This window comes from Branchiostoma floridae, chromosome 8, assembly GCF_000003815.2.
Source record: "Branchiostoma floridae strain S238N-H82 chromosome 8, Bfl_VNyyK, whole genome shotgun sequence".
Taxonomy (NCBI): domain Eukaryota; kingdom Metazoa; phylum Chordata; class Leptocardii; order Amphioxiformes; family Branchiostomatidae; genus Branchiostoma; species Branchiostoma floridae.
Window position 1 is genome coordinate 16,013,612 of NC_049986.1, and position 19,437 is coordinate 16,033,048.

Sequence of the window (19,437 nt, forward strand, 5' to 3'; positions counted from 1 at the left end):
ACAATCTGTCTCGCATCGGGAGAGTTCTGTTTAGAAGCCCACTTTGTTGAGATTTGTTGTTAAATCTGTCTTAGCTTGCAAAAATGCGTTTTTATCAGTTTTATGTCATGTCAGGTTTTTTTTAATGGATAACGTGAAATTTTGTCTGTTCCAATCAAATAAGCAATATTTTGTCCTTGAATAGAGGGTTAGGCCCTACAGACAGCTCTGCTTTTCATGACTTTGCTTCAAGAAACTTTTTATGTCATTTGGGGAACTGCCTAAAGATGTGGGAAATTCCCCCAAACTGGTAATTCTTTTACCAACTGTTTATGCTGCAATTGGTCAAGCATAGAAAAGCAGACAAAATATCCCTGTCTTGACAATTTTCTGCCAGTCCTTTCCACGGAGACTCCACATAAATCCTCGGCCTGTCAAGCTCTTGTCTGTCCTTTTGTTGCCATGAAGTGGAACATGAATAGACACGAAAACCTCTGATAAAGACAAGACTAGATTCCCACAATATGACCGTGAGAAGTGTCTCTTCTCCCGCCACAATAGGGACACCCCGTAAGTGACTGACCATTGCCTCACGCCGAACTGCAAAGACATTGAAGCTACATCATGAAAGGAAAATGCTGGGAATCTCTGAAGAGAAAGGGACCGAATGACAGTCTTCTGACAAAAATCACCCCTCTCACAAAGAGACTCCACATAAATAACTGTCTCCGATAATTGCAGTACGAACCTCCCCCCATTATAGTAAAGGAAACATTTAGTCCTTTAGAAAGTTCTTCAGAAGTCCTCAGTGGAAGGGATAGAAAGCATAGAGTGATAATAAAGGGTGCAAGTATTGCTTCTTTTGTCCGCTGCGATTGTTGTTGTGATGGTCCCATGGTTTTTCCCTCCCTTCACAGTACAACCAAAGATGCCGTGCCGAGCTATTGATTTGTGTTATTGTCTGTACTGATGGCGCTGTACTTTCTGTGGTGTGAACTCTAGATGAGACATCAACTTACTGTCTGTGAGAGACACGGCTGTCTCCAGGACCCGTCCATCCTTCCCAGGATGGAAGTAGAAAGTTAATTTGCTTATTATGTTAGAAAAGAATCTCACCCCATCCATCCAAAAATATGATCTTTCTGACATGAAATGATGAAAATGCATTTTTGTAAGCTTAAAGTAATAGATATAACAACAAAAGTTAACAACATTGGCTCCTAAATGATAGCGTTAGTTCACCTATATCCGTAGAGTAACCTATATCCGTTGTATATAGAAATAGGGTAAGTGGAGATTGTTAAGTGGAAGGCAGATATTTTGATATTTGCAGAATTGCAATATTTAGAAAATGTTCACATTTGATGCCCACGTCGTTGACCTGAAATCTCTAAATACTCAGTTTTTTTGCAACAACGAATATATGTTACCTCACGGATTAAGGTGAACTAACGTTAATTGGGATGGTATGAAAATCAAAGCTGGAGACAACCAAGTGGTCTGAGACAAAGTCTTCCTGGCCTGGGCCTTACGGTCCCTTTTCTTTGGAGTACTTGTGGACCTAGAATTCAAACTCAGAGGAAATGTTGAAAAAAAATGAAACATTGAACAGTTTCATTTGGAACCATGACATTACAACCCATGGTATCAAACTCTGAAACGCCAGAACATCAATTTAGGAGGACAAGTTATATTGGAGGGTCCATGTGTCCATGTTTTTCCTTCACTTAACTTCTCAAACTTATTTTGGAAAAAATTAAACTTACAACAAATGTGCCATGACGTTGATAATGAGGTGGAAAATGAGTACTTTTATTCACCCCAAGCCAGTCATAAAGATGTCTTATCTTTATTGTTTAGTAGCTTCTAGACATGCTTGTTTTCGTTGGACTTAATTAGCCCTAATTATGGTTGAACTCTGACTTTTCCTGTTGGCGGTAATGTACCAGTCTTGCAAGAACAAGTCAGTCAAGTGTTCACAGCAGTAAATCATTCCTCAACTTACAATAAAAGCTGACAGCAGATGCACAGACTGTGTCAAAGTTACCATAAATTATTCTCCCTCCGTGTCTGTCTTCCGCTCAGCACAAAGGGAAGCCCCTTTGTTCGCTGCACACGATAATTGTTCCAACATGCGTCACGCGGACACAGAAGTGACACAGAACACCTCGAGGTGGGTCAGAACATTCCAACACATGCGCAACCTCCTCAGGGTTTCAAGAAGACAAGCACTGAACTTAAGAAAGTAAATGTTTCTTTTGTACTCTTTTACACTTTTAAAAATTCACTCTTTCCTTCTCTACATAAGAAGCTTTTAAGTTAATATATAAATAGAGTCTGTTTCCTTGGCTTCTATGGAAGCTTGCCTTCTATGGAACCTGGTTCTTTTTGCAGTGATGTTTGTAAGATGACAGGTCATTGAACCGTAAAGGATGGGATGTGACATGTTGTGACATTATGACCAATAAATGTACCTAAAGTATTTCGCAAAGAAGTCCAGATCCTTGTGTGTAGCAGTATCCAAGATACTTCCAGTAGCTGCTCCTTTTGCCCATCATAGCTGCGTTTGGCTTGTTTAGACTTTGAGCAAGATTATGAGTGTTTTGTATGTCAGATATCTGTTCTTGTCTGTCAGCAGGGCTGAGCCCTTTGTAATAGCCACAGGCTAGTTGGGCAACCCTGGCTGTGTGTGCCGAACAGCCAAACCAATAAATAAAATGAATGAATAAAAGATTTCTGTAAGAAGTATGCACCGTCAGAAAAGTGTACAAAACACCACCAAACAAGCCTGACTGCTTCGTCTGCTTGGAGCTTTAATAATAGCTGTACTGCATTCGCTATCAAGGAGCTTTCATCAAACTGATGAAAGCTTCTTGTTGCTATGTAAGAAAAAATTGAAAGAAAACATTTCAGCCATGAATACAATGCATGAAGGAAACTACTTTTTTTCCCCGATCATTAACATCTGGTAGCTTTAACTTTAGGGAAAATATTGCACATTCATCATTACAGAATATTGTGTCTTTGCAACTTTTGTGAAGTTTCTCCGTCGTTATTGATGTTTGAGAATCGTCTTTAGTTGGAGGAAAGATACAAAAGGGTTTCAGCCCATTGTGAGTGGAGTGTATAGCTATGCAGGCTGACACAGGGTCAGAGCAGGGTACACAAGTGTACCATCAGCTCTTTGTCTGCATGTATCAATAGGCACTTCTACTGTAGCAGCTAGGGTGGTTGTCTCAATGGGCAGTTTTGTGGTGGCAGCTAGGGCGCATCTTTGTGCTGACCTATGGTGGCAGGCCAGACAAAATGTGACCCAGGGGTTGTCTGGGTCTCTGTGGTTGGGTGATTCATTAATCAGCTTTTTTTCTATACTTGTGAACAACCTGTTTGTGTGTCAGGGCTGTCTACAGGACCCATCCCGGGCTAGAAATTTGCTTGTTTGGAAGGGAAAAAATACTCCGTCCGTCCACAAAAACTGAACATCCTGACATTTTTAACGCTGGTCTAAGAAGGGGTCCAACAAAACATGTTAAAAGTTAGTAATTACAAGGCCACAATCAGATATTGAATTCAACTTCTACTTTTATCTATAATCAAAATAAAGCAACAGATATGTTCTGAAATGGAAGGTCTGTCTATGTGCATTAGAAATATTAATTTGCACACAGCAAGTGGAACTTTGTGGTGCAATTTGATCCAAGTAAGTCTTTCTTTATCATTGGTGGACCAAGAATCTTTAGAATGAGTTACATTTTATGAATGTGAGAGTGCTGTGTGTACAGACTGACACTATACAGCTGTATAGTTCCCAGGGCAATGCTTTATCATTTCTTGATATTGTGTTCCTCCGACATCTGTCATTTTCTGACAGCTACCATATCCTGATAATAACTGCACAAAAGGTTGGCAGAAGACAATGAATTCCATTACAACAAAACATATGTTTTAGCATATAAAAGGACAACTACTATCTTTTTCTTATTGATGAGGGAACATAAAACTGTAGCCGTGAGAAAATTCCAGTCTTTTCCACAAGGATAATGACATCTACCACCACTGGTTGTTGAGTAGGTGCTCACCCACTGAAATTCTCCATCATACAGAAAAACATATGTTTTAACCCTCCAGGGCATCCTATTGTAATTGATATGAAGTCATAAAACATGAGCTGTGAGAAAATTTCTGTCCTGTTCTGTAAGGTTAATGAAGACCACCACCTCTGGTCACCAAGGAAGTCTTCCCACTGACTTAATTCATTGCAAAAAAAAACATATGTTTTAACAGATGAAAGGACAAGCTCCAGGCAGGGCATCCTATTGTAATTGATCAATAATTTTTTTTGCGATTGATATGGAAGTAGAAGAATTAAGCAGTAGCTGTGAGAAAGTTCCAGTCCTGTCCTGTTAGGCAAATAGCTTCATGGGCTAATTATGACCACCACCCCTGGTCACTGAGGAGGTCTTCACAAACTGACTTTCTCCATCATAAAAAAAAAATATATATATGTTTTACCTGATTAAGGGATAATTACCAGACTATCTTTTAGTGATTGATACGGAAATATAAAGCTGTAGCTGTGAGAAAATTCCAGTCATGTCCTGTTACTAGTGTTAGGCTAATAGTGACTGCCACCACTGGTATTGAACTAAGGAGGTCTTCTTCCAGTGACTTTCTCCATCATTAAAAAACATATGTTTTACCTAATAAAGAGATAACTACCATTATATCTTTTTGTGATTGATACGGAAATGTAAAACAGTAGCTGTGAGAAAAGCCCAGCCCTGTTCTGTAAGGCTACCACCACTGGGCACTGAGGAGGTCTTCACATGCTGAAATTCTCCATCACAAAAACATATGTTTTACCTGATAAAAGGACAATTATAATCACTGTCCTGGGAGGTCCTGTACTTCACATTGCTAATCCTAAAGGATGCATACTGCAACTTCTGCATGTGAAGTGTGGCATTTTCACAAAGAATGCAACAAAAGAAAAAGATACTTTTTTTCCTAAGTCCTTTGGTGTCATGACCATTTAATTCACACATGACACGTCATCAGTTATACAGGATGAGAAATTCTCCAGGTCTTTACTTGTGGGTCACATATCACACCTTTGATGTGCAGGGTTAATCCATACATGTACTATCCCAGCACCAGGGCCATCAGGATACCTGCCCTACATAACCCCCATGCCCTGTACTGTAACCTCTCTCCTCTCTCTGGTCAAACTTTAACACAGGCTATGGTGTAGTGATGGTCTGTGATTCTGTCCTATTATTAAAGTTCCCATCATTACCTCTGCAAAAAAAAATAGCTGTCTCTCTGGGCCTTTTTTCATTGTCGTTTTTTCCTCATAATGCACGTTTGCTGGCTATTTCTTTTTTTTTGCTGCCAGCAGCACGAGCGACCCAGTACTCATTGTTTGGGGAGCCCATGTTGTTAATTTTCATTATTAAATCTCTCATTTTAAGCTGAGCAAAATACTTTTTTGTCAGTTTCATGTAATTAAGTTCAAATTTCTTGGACGGACAGGGTGAAACTTTCGTCCCTCCCAACAAGCAAATCAAATTTGCCTCCTGGAATGGAGTGACAGGTCCTAGACTAGGCTAGAGACTGCTCCGCAAGAATGATACAATATAGTTGACACAGATTTCTAATTATTTACCCATCTTATAAACTGCAAAGTATTTCTACCAGAGGTGTCTACTTGATATTTATGGGTTTTTAAAAAAGTCTTTCTTTTACCAGATCATAAAACAAGCATTGTAGGTAAACTTGCTTGGCTTGACCACTTGTAGGTCCATTCTCTGTAAAAGCTATAAAAGTGGTCATTTAACTAATAGGGCCGCTAATACTGTGATAATAGACCTCAGTGTCGTAAAAGAAGACCATATTTGTTGAGAGTCCTTCAGATTTCCACATCTGTCCACAGTTTTCCATAGAAAACCCTCCCATAAAACCAAGGAGTCAGAAGAGATAAAACAGGCCAGTGATTTTTATGTGAAGTCGTCACCGAGGGGGCAAAAGGCTGGGTGGGCCAATTATGTGTAGGGGGTGTGATGATGGCAGCCATTAACACTATCCCCTCTATTCAGGTTCAAATATGGGATCAAACAAGGGGAGGGGCGCGACTAATGTGTTGATCTTGCTTAATCCGTCAATTATCTTTGTATAACACAAATTACTGACTCTCTGAGGCAAAGTACCAGAGTTCAAACTTAGGGAATTTCCTCCAAAAATATCTTTCTCACCTGTACATTCTTTAAGTATCAACACCTGTGCCTTGGCAAAGTCGTTAGACCCGTCAGGAAGAACGAGTTTTGTGTATATATCACGTCGTGAGTGTGAAAGGTTCCTATTGTCAGAAGTCGCCGACTGTTTTTAATCGAGTGCGACGTTTCTGTGTAAACCGTTTAAAAGTAATGCCCTTTGGGTTGTTAGGCTGATCCCTGCTACAGCAGTGTGAGTTATTGCTCATGAACAGGGTTTAAAGAACATTAGGACATGTTTTAGACTCTTTGTGAGCTGGTGAACAGGACTGCTTGGTTCAAGGCCAAGAGACTGCTTCATTGAACAAAGTCGGTGGGAGATATGCATGAAGGTGAAGGTTGATTTTCAAGGCTTGAGGGTTGTGTTCAGGAGGGAAACATAGTGTGATTTCTGATTTTTTCAACATACTTTTATGTTCACGGTTTTCACGGAGATGACTGTAACATGATCTTATCATTACCGATAACAAATACTAGTAGATTGCTGACTTTTTTTAAGCCCACCTGTTGCCACCGTGAACATTTAGTTCCGAGAACAAGTTGAATTTTCTCAGATCGTGAAAGTTTGGTACGGAGAAGACAATTGCAAAAGTGAATTAATAGCCTCCACCAGGCCTTCCTACAGGGGTGCAGGGATCGTAGAAGTTGGGGAAAAAATCGACAAACTGGCCAGGGAAGTCAGTCCATGCTAAGGTTAATCTTAACGTTCCCACAGCCAAACCGTTTGGGGTCGAAACTCCCCAGACAAATTATTCTCCCTACAATATCCAGGGTAGTCTGGTAGAAACTAAGGAAAACACCTGTCCTTGGTCAGAGAGAGAGAGAGAGAGAAGGAGAGAGAGAGAGTTCCATGACTTTCCTGTCCCTGAAAAGAAACTATTGCTGCAGAGCTAGAAGGACTTTGAGACTGGTATTTGGACAGTGTACTGGTATAAGCTAGAAGAGGAACTAGGCATATGTTGAAAAGTTTTGCAGGCTTGTCCCATCACAGGATTGTCCTACATGTGAGCAATGGTATCGAGAGGTTGTCACCAACTGTCTTTTTCCTGTAATTTGTGGTAGGAAATTCCTTTCTGGTCATCGACAGTGAAGACCCCCTGCAAACGTGTTTCCCCGAGTGCTGACGACAAGTCTCTGTATGCTCTGTATGGAGAAGAGAAAGGCTGACAAAGAGGAAATTTTCTGGCCTTGCCCTGGCGTGGAGATAATCAGATCCCTGCATCTGAGGACGCATGTGTTAACAGGTCACGGGAATAACAGTCATTCCCGGGATTGTCGCCATTAATCCAAGCCTGCAATTAGCACAGGGGACACTGATGGTGGGCTATTGTCTCAGTGTATTCCAAAAATGGCCTGGGTTTTTTGTTAGTACAAGTGTCATGATTATAGGGCATTCATGTTGTAATGTGTCCCTCTCTAGGGGGGTACCTTCCCACCATGGAGAGTCTTGCCCAGGGCTGTCTCTTGCTTAATTTTCCTAGCCTCCTACTACCAGATGTCACGGTGGCAGGGAGTGAGTCAAGTAGAATCAGGACAGAGGCATGATGTTTGCGGATAGAAGACTTTATTCGGAGCTCTGGTAGACACGTCTTTCTCTGTCGGCTTCTCTCGGTTGACTCCCCTTACCCTAATACGTGTCCCTTCTCAAACCCCTGTACATCTGCTCCCACTTAGTCCGGTGACATTCCCCACACCAGGGGTTAACAGTGACTTAACACGCTGTCACCTCGTGACACCTCACCCCTCATTTTTTAAAACAATTTCCACATTGTTGACAGCTGTTATCAATTATTGATTACCGGGACATATTATCATGAAGATCATCACCGCTTTTCTTTTACATACTTCTATACAATACTACTAATTCTTCTACAATGCAGGTCAGCGACATTCCGACATTTACAAAACAACAACAAAAACATAACAATTTACAACAACAAAAGTTCATCAAATGGTTGCCAGGTGTCCCGCGCCAACTTCCTCCTCGGCGGCCGGCTTGCGCACTTCCGGGTGTGTCCCGGAACCACAGAGAAACGACAGGAACTCCTCTGCCCTTCGGGAAGAGGCTTGTCTTGTCCACAGAGGCCTCCCGGCTAGATGCTCCCACGACGACGACTCCTATACGACGTCGGGCCCTCGGGGCGTCGTTGTCTGCCGAGTCGTGCTGTGGAGTCTCGCCTGTAGAGGTTGGGGTCGGACAGGACAACGCAAAGCAACCACTGACGCACATACACCGGTCTCCTAATCTCGACACCTCACCTACGTCTCAACTCTTCTCTACCACTGCTCTCGCTCGCCTCTACCTCTCGACATTAACATCTCCTCAACAAATGAACACAAAAATACAGACTTTCCGACAATTACATGAAACGCCTGACACCCCTGACCTGCTATGGAAACATCATACGAACTACACATTACTATCCCGGGGAGTAAAACCAATTGTTCTATCTATAACAATTCCATCTCTATCTGTTTATCTTACATCTAAACTGACCCATCTGGTGACTCCCCCCCACTGACTTCCGCCACGTCCAATCTATACTGTATTCCTGATAGCACTGACATAAATTATCTAACGTTGGTTGCCTACATTCTAACAAATCTAAAACTACTACAACAAAGCTGAACAAAGTAAGTAACAGAACTAGGCCGGTGTGCACGGTGCGCCAATGATACTATGCGAGCCCACCGACCTTCCTCCTGTGTCTCTCTCTGTATGGACTCTCTGCCCGGGCCTGCTCTTTCTCCGGTCACCATCCCGCCCGCCGCGTGGCTGTCCAGCCTTGCCCCGGCCACTGCCGCTCTCTTTGCCGCTACCACAGGTCGTTACTGCCGCAGGCACTCCGGGCCGGCTCTCTGTCAGAGTAGAAGTCGGCCTGCATCTCTCGGACGACGCCTCCTCTGCTGCTCCCTCTCGCTCGCCTCGGCCACCGACGCTCGCCTGTCGCCTGCCCCTTGCTGGACTTGCTGGTCAACCCCGCGGGCTCGGTACTCCGGATCGGCACTCTCTCCTACGTCTCTGAACGGCTCTCGTCTGCCCCTGTCCCGTCCGTTGAACTTGACTCACCCCAGCCGTACTACCAGATGTCACGGTGGCAGGGAGTGAGTCAAGTAGAATCAGGACAGAGGCATGATGTTTGCGGATAGAAGACTTTATTCGGAGCTCTGGTAGACACGTCTTTCTCTGTCGGCTTCTCTCGGTTGACTCCCCTTACCCTAATACGTGTCCCTTCTCAAACCCCTGTACATCTGCTCCCACTTAGTCCGGTGACATTCCCCACACCAGGGGTTAACAGTGACTTAACACGCTGTCACCTCGTGACACGGGGATCGCAGAATTCGGCAAAAAATATCGGGAATTGGCCGGATGAGTCAGTCCACGCTTAGGTTTAGGTCTCCCCTCCAACCCTTTTGGTAGCAAAACTCCCTCTGATAGCAAATTATTCTCCCTATAATGGCCAGCATAGTTAGTCTGGTAGAGACTATAATTTTCCATCCCAGTCATTGTTTGGGTGCCCATATTGTTGAGATTTGTCATTAGATCTGTTATTATTAGCTTTAAAAAAATATCGGTTTTATGTCATGAAGTTTAGAATTTTGAACGGACAAGGTGAAAAAATTTGTACATTCCACTTCCAACTACCTCCATAGCAGGCTCTCTGAGACCTTTTTTGGCTCATAATACACTTTTGCTGGCCAATGATTTTTTTTTAAATCAGCAAAGGCTGGCAATCAGCAACCCAGTACAAAAGGAAATGGCCAGCAAAAGTGTATTATGAACCAAATAAAGGCCCGAGACAGCCTGCTATGGAGGCTACTCCCTTTACCTTAGACCTTAGACCCTCCCGCAACACTGTTGCATTGGTCGACTCGTCGAGCCTACTTTCTCCCAACAAGAAGGCTACTCCCAACAAGTAAAATTTCTGTCCTGGGACGGAGGGGCGGGTCCTGGTCTTGCCCCCTACTGTGTGTACCAGAGGTATGCGCAGGTATGCCAGAGGCACGTGTAACATACACAATCCCCGTCACCTCTCATAGCATCAACACAGCAGAGGAACAGAAAATGTGTTTGGAAAAAAATTAGTACAAACAAGAACTGCTGTGTGCTTTTATTCATGTGTAATTGATGCCTCAGGCAGAACCATTTGTCATTCTAACATTCTAAAATTGATGAGTTGATATTTTATGCCACCTGTAGAATTGACATCTGGATTAAAATTACCGGGTACCTGAAATGCAAAACTGGTATTCCTGAATTACCAATGAGGATTTTTTGTTCCTTCTTTTTGAGACAGTATCATCCAAACTTCAGAATCTGTTTGCACTTGAATGTCAGTTGTCTTAGTCAGCTCAATAAGTTTGTACAATGTGCTTTGTTACAGGGAACACTTCTCTCTGTTTCAGATATGTACACTGCCAAAATAAAGATGTTATATTGCATCAAGGAGCTTTTATCCTTGATTGTTTATCCTTGATTGCATACATTGCATGTATATCTCTCCCCTATGGCTGCAGACTGGAGTACTGATTTTACTTTTTAAATATCGATACACTGAATCCAAAAAAATTTGCTAACTCTTCGTATCTGTTCTGTCCCACCAGGTGTGCAATGGGAACAGGTACCTCCGCATTCCGGCAGGAGAAATGCGGCGTGCGCTGGACCGCAAACAGGAGCTGCTGCTGTGGGAGAGGGAGATCTCCGGGGGAGAGGGGGCGGAATGTGGGCCCCGCTCTTCAGATGCAAATTCCACCACCGCGCATCTGAATGACAGGCATGATGGGAGCATTCTCGGGGAGAGCGACATTCCTGTGGAGGGAGGGGCTAATCCCGACGGTCCTGACGTGAAGGCCCCGGTGAGCAGGAACAAGGGCGGACAAGATAATGGCTCATCTTTCCCGCCCTTTGCAGCACAAGGGGCCGGCTATCAGGGTCTCGCAGGCACGAGAGCGGACCCCACGTCTAGGAGAATAGTGGGTCAGATTCGGGGATCGTTAAACTTGGCTGGAGCAGAGGAAAAATTTTTCACATCGTTAGATAAACAATCTGATGATGGTGGGGTCGAGGAAAGCGCTTTGTCGTACAATCCAACCTGCTTCTACTCGGACGGGAGGATCAACATGGAATCTGTCACCATTGGGGCGGGCGTTCCGCTTCAGATCGACGCGGTTCCGCCGGGAATTCTGACGAAGGTGTCGGAATTCTTCTGCTGCGAGACCTGCGGGAAGGTGTTCTGGGAAGGGCGACATTTCGAGCGGGTGATCTCGCAGTTCGCTGATGTCTTGAGCGACATCGAGGAGGGAAAGGCAGCTGGAACTGTGTACAGCAAGGCAGAGTAGGGACTTTACTACTCAGCAGGGCTCTAGCCAGCAACCTTCATTTCATCAATTGACAAAATCAGATTTGAAGACCATCCTGACATAAATCAGAGGGTAGAGATATAAAATGTCCAAATTTGAATAAAATGACAGGCACAATGACAGAAAAAATTCTTTGTTGGATCCTCCCATCAATAGATGATGGGAAAAATTCAAGCTTGTGAGAGCCTGGCTATTCTCCAAGCAGAGGTTGGGTCGCGGAGATATAGTAATGGTCAGGGATGCGTGCCGGTAAAAAAGCCTGACCACTACTATATCTCCACAACCAAACCTCTGCTTGGAGAATAGAGCCCAGCTGCTAGCTTGGGTTCAGTCCCCTGTAGTACCTGCTGGTTCAATGTTTTCGCTTGCTATGTTCAAGCAGAAAGATTGTGTTAGCCTGTTTCTACAGAGGATGGCAACCCGGCTACGATGCTGCACAGGGACTGGTCAATAGACAAAAAAATGATCAATTGATCAAAATCTGTTGTCAACAACCTCAGTAGCAGGGCAGTTGACATAAGCATAGAGAACAAAATGTCAAGTAAATAGCAAATTGCTCAAGAAAATTAAGAACAAACATGAAGCGTGTTACGTCCAATACTGCTTTATTTTGACATAAACACAAGACAATCCTAGAATAGATAGACACTAAAACTTTACTTCCTAACCATGTATCCAAGCCTACAGTAGTTGCAGATTCTTACAGGAACAAAGAGACTCAGCAGCAGCACCTATGATAGGTTTGTATACAAAGCTAGTTAGTAGGAGGCGTTTCCGTTGATACTGTTTAATACTGCATGATACTTCTATTTTTTTATGATGAGTGGAGAATAAGTGCAAAGGTGCAAACTCAGGGCTACATCTCTGTCGCAATATGTTGAATCTTCCTGACTTTACTCTCTAGTGATTTGATTTTTAATCTATGTCTTTTGCATACCTACAACAATTGAAAACAAATTATCATGCAGAAGAAAAAGGACCTTTTGGAATGGACCAAAGCTTACAAGGCTAGACTTCAGACTAACCCTGTAAGTTGTATGAAAAATTCAATATACTCCCAATTATTGGCCAAGAACAATCTGTAGAAAACTGTACAATTTGGTTCATGTCAAGTTTTAGATTAAAGATGTATCAATGGATTTACAATGAACACAAGATGTTGATTGCTTGACATTTTATCTGGTGAAAATTGTCAAACACAGAGAGGTGAAAGAAGCTGCAATTTTTAATTTGCTATTAAAGATTAATTTGTTCAATATATAAGTGTCTGTGTTTTATGAGTTCCTATAACATTAGCAATTAGTGTTGCCAGTATTTTGCATTTCAAAGAGGTGTGCCAGAAGTACTCTCCAGGAAGAAGAGGACCGGCAATAATAGGAAATTCCATTCATACAGCAAATGGAAAACGGTTGCAAGGAAAGTGACTTTCCTCACGTTCCTATTGTTCTATAGGAGTGCACATTATTGTTGAACAGCCCTGGACAGATGGTACCAGTCTTTCATACACTTCTGTGTGGACAGATGGGCAACAAAGCACTTGTCACACGTTATAACGGTTATAACGGTCTGTAGTCTGTACTTAGCCTCCACCAGACCTTCCAACGAGTTGCGGGGATCGTAGAATTCGGAAAAAAAAACGGGAAATTGACCAAAGGAGTCGGTCCACGCTTCAAGTTACGCGGCCAACCAACTCCTCTGGTAGCAAAACTCCCCTGGCAAATTGTTCTCCCTATAATAGTCAGCGTCTTGTAGAGAGTAGTCTGTACAAGACCAATTGCAAGTCAACTGAGTACACTGGTTCACGATTTTTATTTCACAACATCGCCATTGGCTATGGTTTTATAATGCTAGGAGAGAGAGAGAGTTTCCTTGGCCAATGTTGAAAATTGCCAAACTACAGTCCATCCATAAAATAAAATAAAAGACTATTATTTGGTATGACGCACCACCACGTAAGGTCCGATGACCTGTTATGTACTTAGATGTGATAAATGGCCAGATGATATCTATTCAATTGTCAGCATGAACGATCATCATTTATTTGTCATTCGCCATATCCCATATGTTTTTGTTTCATTGAATCAAGATACCTACTCGGCAATCGTCTTCGCCGTCAAGTGAACACTATCAAACCGTTAAAAGCACCGGGCATTTTGTTATGTCATTATGTGGCTTCAAACCAAGCATCACTGTCATTCTCGAATACTGTGTGGTGTACTGTGTACTGAATTTGGGAGTCACCAAGCACATGATCAGTAGTGACTGACGAAAGCCTTTTAATAGTAGCGCATGTATAATATATCCATCCAGACTCAACGTAACATTACAGTAACGTAACGTAACGTCTGCAGCGCAAATACTGAAAGAGATAGGTTTCGCACTAACGGACATCAGCAGCGATAAAACTACTGTCTGTCTACCAGACTCCGCAGATTGCTGGCAAAATACTAGTAATAGAAATAGGCCAAATACACTGAACAGTACTGCATATCAAAGTAGTCAACCGGTCATAAAATTCTAGTACAGTTTGCGACCTAGAGACGTACTTCACGCATTGCGCCAGCAGACAACTTTCGTACTAGCTGGATGACGGGCATTTTTGCGCCATTGTACAAATTGTAAAGATGGTCCCATATAATATTAAATGTCTCTGAAAAATCGCACTGCCGAAAACAACGAATCAAAAGTTCTGTCCCCTGAGATAGTAAATATTATTAAGACTTTTGTTTTGCACAAACAGACAAGTTTCGTACCAACTGGAATTCCACAAGCGGGACCATATGGAATGGCAGACGGAGGGCCTTATTGGGGTTTACCCAAATATGATATTTTTCCCCAAATACGCGGTTGGCGTCGGCCGCCGTCGGTCCGTGTTCGGAGCAGGTCTCGCCGGTGGGGGCACGGTGAGAACCACAGGTGCGGTCTGGACAGCCACAGACGGTTCACCAGGACCAAGGACCCGAAGGACAGGACAAACGAAAACATACCCCATCATCATCATCCCATAGCTGATCAGCCGTAGGGGCAGCACAACATGTTATGCTTTTATACCCCATCAAAACGTAACCACGGGGTCTGGTCTGTCTACTCACTGTCTGAGGGTTGATACAGACAGGACCAAGGACAGGACAAACAAAATATACCCCATCAAAACTTAACCACGGGGTCTGGTCGGTCTAATGGAACTGTCCGAAATGTCTGAGGGTGGATATAGACACACACAAAACCATACCCCCATCAAAAGGAGTCCGACGTGTACTAGAATAGTGACAAGTATAAAATGTCACTGAGGGTTGGTATGGACAGTCACAAACAAAAAACATCACCCATCAAAACTGAACAATGGGGTCTGGACTGTTCTGTGACAGTCTGTCTCGTTCCGTCCGAAAGTCCAAGCTTCAATGAAAGACTTCAGTTATGCTCTCACTTGAAGCTAAATATTGAAGTACAAACTATCATGTTAAAGCAGACGTACAATTACAATGACATGATAATGTTGCTTGCTACGTCTACAATGATGAGTAATGCATACAAGTTATTATCAAGACTTTGTGAAGAAGGGACAGTGGTTAGATTCTTGTCATTGTGGTACATTTTGGGCCAAGGATGTTATAGAGATTCATGTACATTTGTATAACCTCTTTGAGCGGGTCGGCTATCGTAACTTGAGTTATTGGGGTATACCTGGAGAAAGAAGCATGAGCGGTCAGAAGAAAAAAATTGTGATCGCCCGATGTGGGGCTCGAACCCACGACCCTGGGATTAAGAGTCCCATGCTCTACCGACTGAGCTAACCGGGCTTGATACAGGTCATAAAGGTGAGACAGGTGAGACGTGTGATTCTGATATTTTTAGTCAAACACACGCGCACACCGTAAAAATCATAATTGGCAATTTATAGCCATTATTATAAAAAATACTTTGTAAAGTTATAAAGTTTCGGTTTATAAAGAAGTAATGTATTGCTAGACTACAATATTTATCAAAAACTATATTACATCACGGTAGCGCGCACTTTCGCAATTCAGACTTTAGACTTTTGTCGGAGCGACGGCGGAGCGCGCAGAGGTTAGGATCCGACTTGTTTGGACGAATTGTTGCGTTTTATCGGGTTTCCACTTGTTAGTTTGGCTGTCTGGCAAAAAGAAAACATGACAAACTGGAAAGCTTGTTTTAAAGTACCTAAACATGCGTCAAAACAGGCCGCAGCCTAATCTCTGCTCTGATAGTAGGTTTAGAAAACTATGTCCATTCATACACACTCGGAATACGGTACAGCAAAAGTGTCGTCGTCTATCCATTTGTGTCTGCATGTAAAATACTGACTAACACTTGTGTTTCAATAGTTTCTCTTCAGTGCAATGAGAGCTAACTAGCAGGTGAACGGCTAAAACGGAAAAATTTTCATGTCTGATCCCTGGTCATAGGTCAGGACATCGACCGTTGGTCTATTTTGACCCCAGTGACCTCCAGTGACCCCGGTCAAAAGATGATCGCTTTTGCGTTGGGTAGCATAGTAACATTGTGAAAGCCTGGAGAATGATGGTAGTAGAGTCTATCTAGGATGATAAATGTATAAAGAAAGCATCAATATTGTTGAAACTCGAAGTGAAGTATTAAAGGATACTATCAACCTATATATTCAGATCTTATTCTATCTATTGATGTTGCGTATCATGGGTACCGTCGCTCGCTTCCACCTTGCTTTCTCTATTATCGTGTGAACTTGAAATGATTATTAGTTATTTGACAATGTGTTCATCTGCAATCTTCTGCAACGTTTTTTTTTAAACATGATAGACGCAGTCGTCAAGCGATCCTCTTCCCTAGCAGTTCCTCCGAAGAGGAGTGGCTAATCTCCAAGCAGATCCTACGGTAGCCTAAAAACATCAAAAGCTGTCAGAGGAGTGAAGCCGGCTTAGGAGTGTGTTTTGCTACAAGGCAAATGGACACATTTTGGCTGACTACACTCCTTAGCCAGATTGGTACTATCTTTAATATGCCGTTGTAGGATCTGCTTGGAGATTAGCTAGCCGCGGAGGGCTGTAATTCTATGAGGGGTGGCCGCAGAAGTCCCCTGCGCTTCCTGCAAGTGTCTCTGCAAATACTGCATATTTGTGCCGTGTCGTTGGGGTGTCATTTGCTACTGCTTTCTTTTCAGACTTTTTGCTTCCTCCGTCTCTGAGATGAGACAAACGGGTTAACCTCCTTTAGAATGTACAATTTACAATAGCTATAGTATTCATAGTGTTGGCTACACCATCACAATAGTGTAGGATATATACCCACCAATTGTCCATGTAAAACCTAAACGTTCCCTTTCCCCCCCAAGCCCAGACTTGACCTGTCAGCTGACCCCTATGACCCCTTATTTCCGACATATCGTCCTTTTCCGTGGTTCTAATTTATAGAAATGTGAGCCCAGAATAGCGACCACCTGCCGATAGCGTGACCTATGACCCAGGCAGGTCACCGGACACATGCCGCTATTGAAGTCCGCAGGTGGCAGAGGTGATGCATCTTCCAGACGTCAGTCTAGGGTCATCTTCCTATTATTGTGCCAAGCAGAGGTTTTGGCCTGGGGAAAGTAGTGGCCGGGATTTCTTACGCCTGCCTCTCCTTATACCCCCCTCACATTAGGCGAAAATCGATCGGACGACGAGTCTGCGAGCTCTAAATTACGTGAGGCATGACCCTGCTGCCGACGAAGAAATGGCAGAGTTCCCCCGCCCGCCCCCCTTCCCGTCAGGTTCATGCCTCCTCGTAATTTAGAGCTCGCAGACTCGTCGTCCGATCGCCATGATTTTCGCCTAATGTGAGGGGGGTATAACACCGATTTTGAAAGGATTGCCCCGCCCTGGTGCGTTTTGTGGGAGAGGTGAAGAGAGACAGCCGTAAAAGTAATCACAGCAGTTTTGTGAATAACTCCTCTGCTTGGAGAGTAGACACTGCTGTTATCGGCTATATGATCCCGCCATATCTGAATGAATATCTTCCCATAGCAGTGTTATATTTTGTCTGAAAGACCAAGAGCCCTGGGCCTAGAGGTTACACTGAGCAGACCAGGTTTGGCACATGCTGACATATGAAGTGTGGTCTGAAATGATCTGAGATCTGGAAAGGCTGCATCTATATGTGGACCGTGGGAACGGCGGTGGTTGGGGTCATTGACCCCAGAAACACGGTGGATGTTCAAAAGGACAAGATGACTACTAGTCTTTCCAAACAAACTACGCTAAATGTAGAAGGAGTATTTGTCGGGAGAGTTTGGACACTGCATGTATGATATCATGTCTTAGGATTTCATTATCCTGGGAAGGTGAAATGTGCCTTCGAAGCTTCCCGCCAACTAACTCTCCTAGTCAACAATCTAGCTACCTACCATATTTTTGCTCCGTACCCCGGCACTCCACCCTACCCACCCCACTGGGGAGGCTACAAGATATATGTGGTAACTACTAGTATTGTAGTCCTCAATGGTCTGGCCTTGCTTAGACACAGACATATCAGACTTCTATTCCTTATGGAGATGAAGAAATAAAACCGCAAGGATGTTTAACTTTTAAGACGCGTATACGAAGAAGTAAAATTGAGACTTGCCTAGTCTTTTCTGCAATATGTACAAAGCTTTGATTTTTGAATAGACAGTAGACACCATTCTGTGTGGAGAAGAATGCATTCCATTTTACCATGATTCTACCATGGGCTGTCGTCCTATTTCCACGTGGACTGCATTTTTGGCGGGAAAATAAGATCAGCCGGGCATTCCTGTCAAAGCGGCCACACGCTATCAAAAAGTGCGTTTCAAGCACACTGTGGTTTGCAGCCGTCAAAAATGTGAGCTAGAAAGATGTACTTTGGAATAATGCGCCCTGTATGTCGTTCTAACAGCACCCAGTCACATTCGTCCTTAGGTCGTTGTATGCAATTTTGAAGACATAGAATTTTCAAGCAGGCTGGTAAGGATCTAACCACTGACCAGTAACGATCTAACTTTTAAGGCAGCGCGTTTTGCAAGTGACATTCATTCCAAGTGCGCTTTCAGTTTACGATCGTATGATCGTATGTGATCTACGATTTTGATGTATAATTTCCAAGCAGGTTGTGACAGAACCAACCGCCAATTGGATCTATATTAAGTTAAAAGACAGCCTTTTCTATAACAAGATAACTGCACGACTTATGCACGACTATTTCGTTTGCGAACCCTTAAAATCATCGTACGATGACGTCTGGTCGTACGACGTTTGTCGACCGCGCGTAGTCGTAGATAACTCCAGTGTACGTGAGATCAAGGAGACCCTTTTTTAACCCCCTTCGCGGTAGAATAAAACTCCTCTGCCGGTGTAACAGTTACTGTCTTAAACTACCGCAAGATCTTCTTGGAGATTAGGTGAGATCCACCACCACCACGAAGACCGAGTCGCTGCTCAGTAAATTTTCTCACCAGCGGGGAAGATAAAAGTAGCGCGAGGTCCTTGCCGATGTCCCGGGCCCACCAGGACGCATTACTGAGCATGTAATTATCCTCATCTTAGGCTTTGATAGGTCACATTTCCAAACCGGGGCCCGGCCGGGATGTTTTAAGAAACGAAAAATTAAAATGTGTACCTTGAAATGTACACAAATCATGCCCACGAATCTTATGTTGACATTTTGTGTATTCTGATGTCTTTCATATCATTCTTTTCGTTCCCGAACGCTGCCCGACCGGGCCCCTTTTTGGAAATGTGACCTAAGCTCAGAGAGCAGACATGTATGTACAGTCAGCCGCCTTGGGCTCAGCTTGTGTGAAAGCTCCAAACGACGCCACGACAAGCAAGAAAAC

General features: G+C 43.4%; 1 protein-coding gene and 1 non-coding gene across 3 annotated transcripts in view; one reads left to right on the forward strand and one right to left on the reverse strand.

Moving 5' to 3' along the window:
- LOC118420789 (exonuclease mut-7 homolog) overlaps positions 1-12,867 on the forward strand; it is a 68,818-nt gene extending 55,951 nt beyond the window's left edge. Inside the window, exon 22 of one of the 2 annotated variants that reach the window (XM_035827782.1) lies at positions 10,854-11,189. In XM_035827782.1, coding sequence (XP_035683675.1) covers positions 10,854-11,020 — 167 coding nt within the window. In that variant the 3' untranslated portion in view covers positions 11,021-11,189. Of the gene's footprint in view, positions 1-10,853 lie in introns of both variants that reach the window. The other variant, XM_035827781.1, reaches the window with a different exon arrangement.
- Positions 12,868-15,336: 2,469 nt separating this feature from the next.
- On the reverse strand, positions 15,337-15,409 carry Trnak-cuu. The gene has a single exon. It is a non-coding gene; the product is annotated as a tRNA-Lys (tRNA).
- Positions 15,410-19,437: the final 4,028 nt, after the last annotated feature.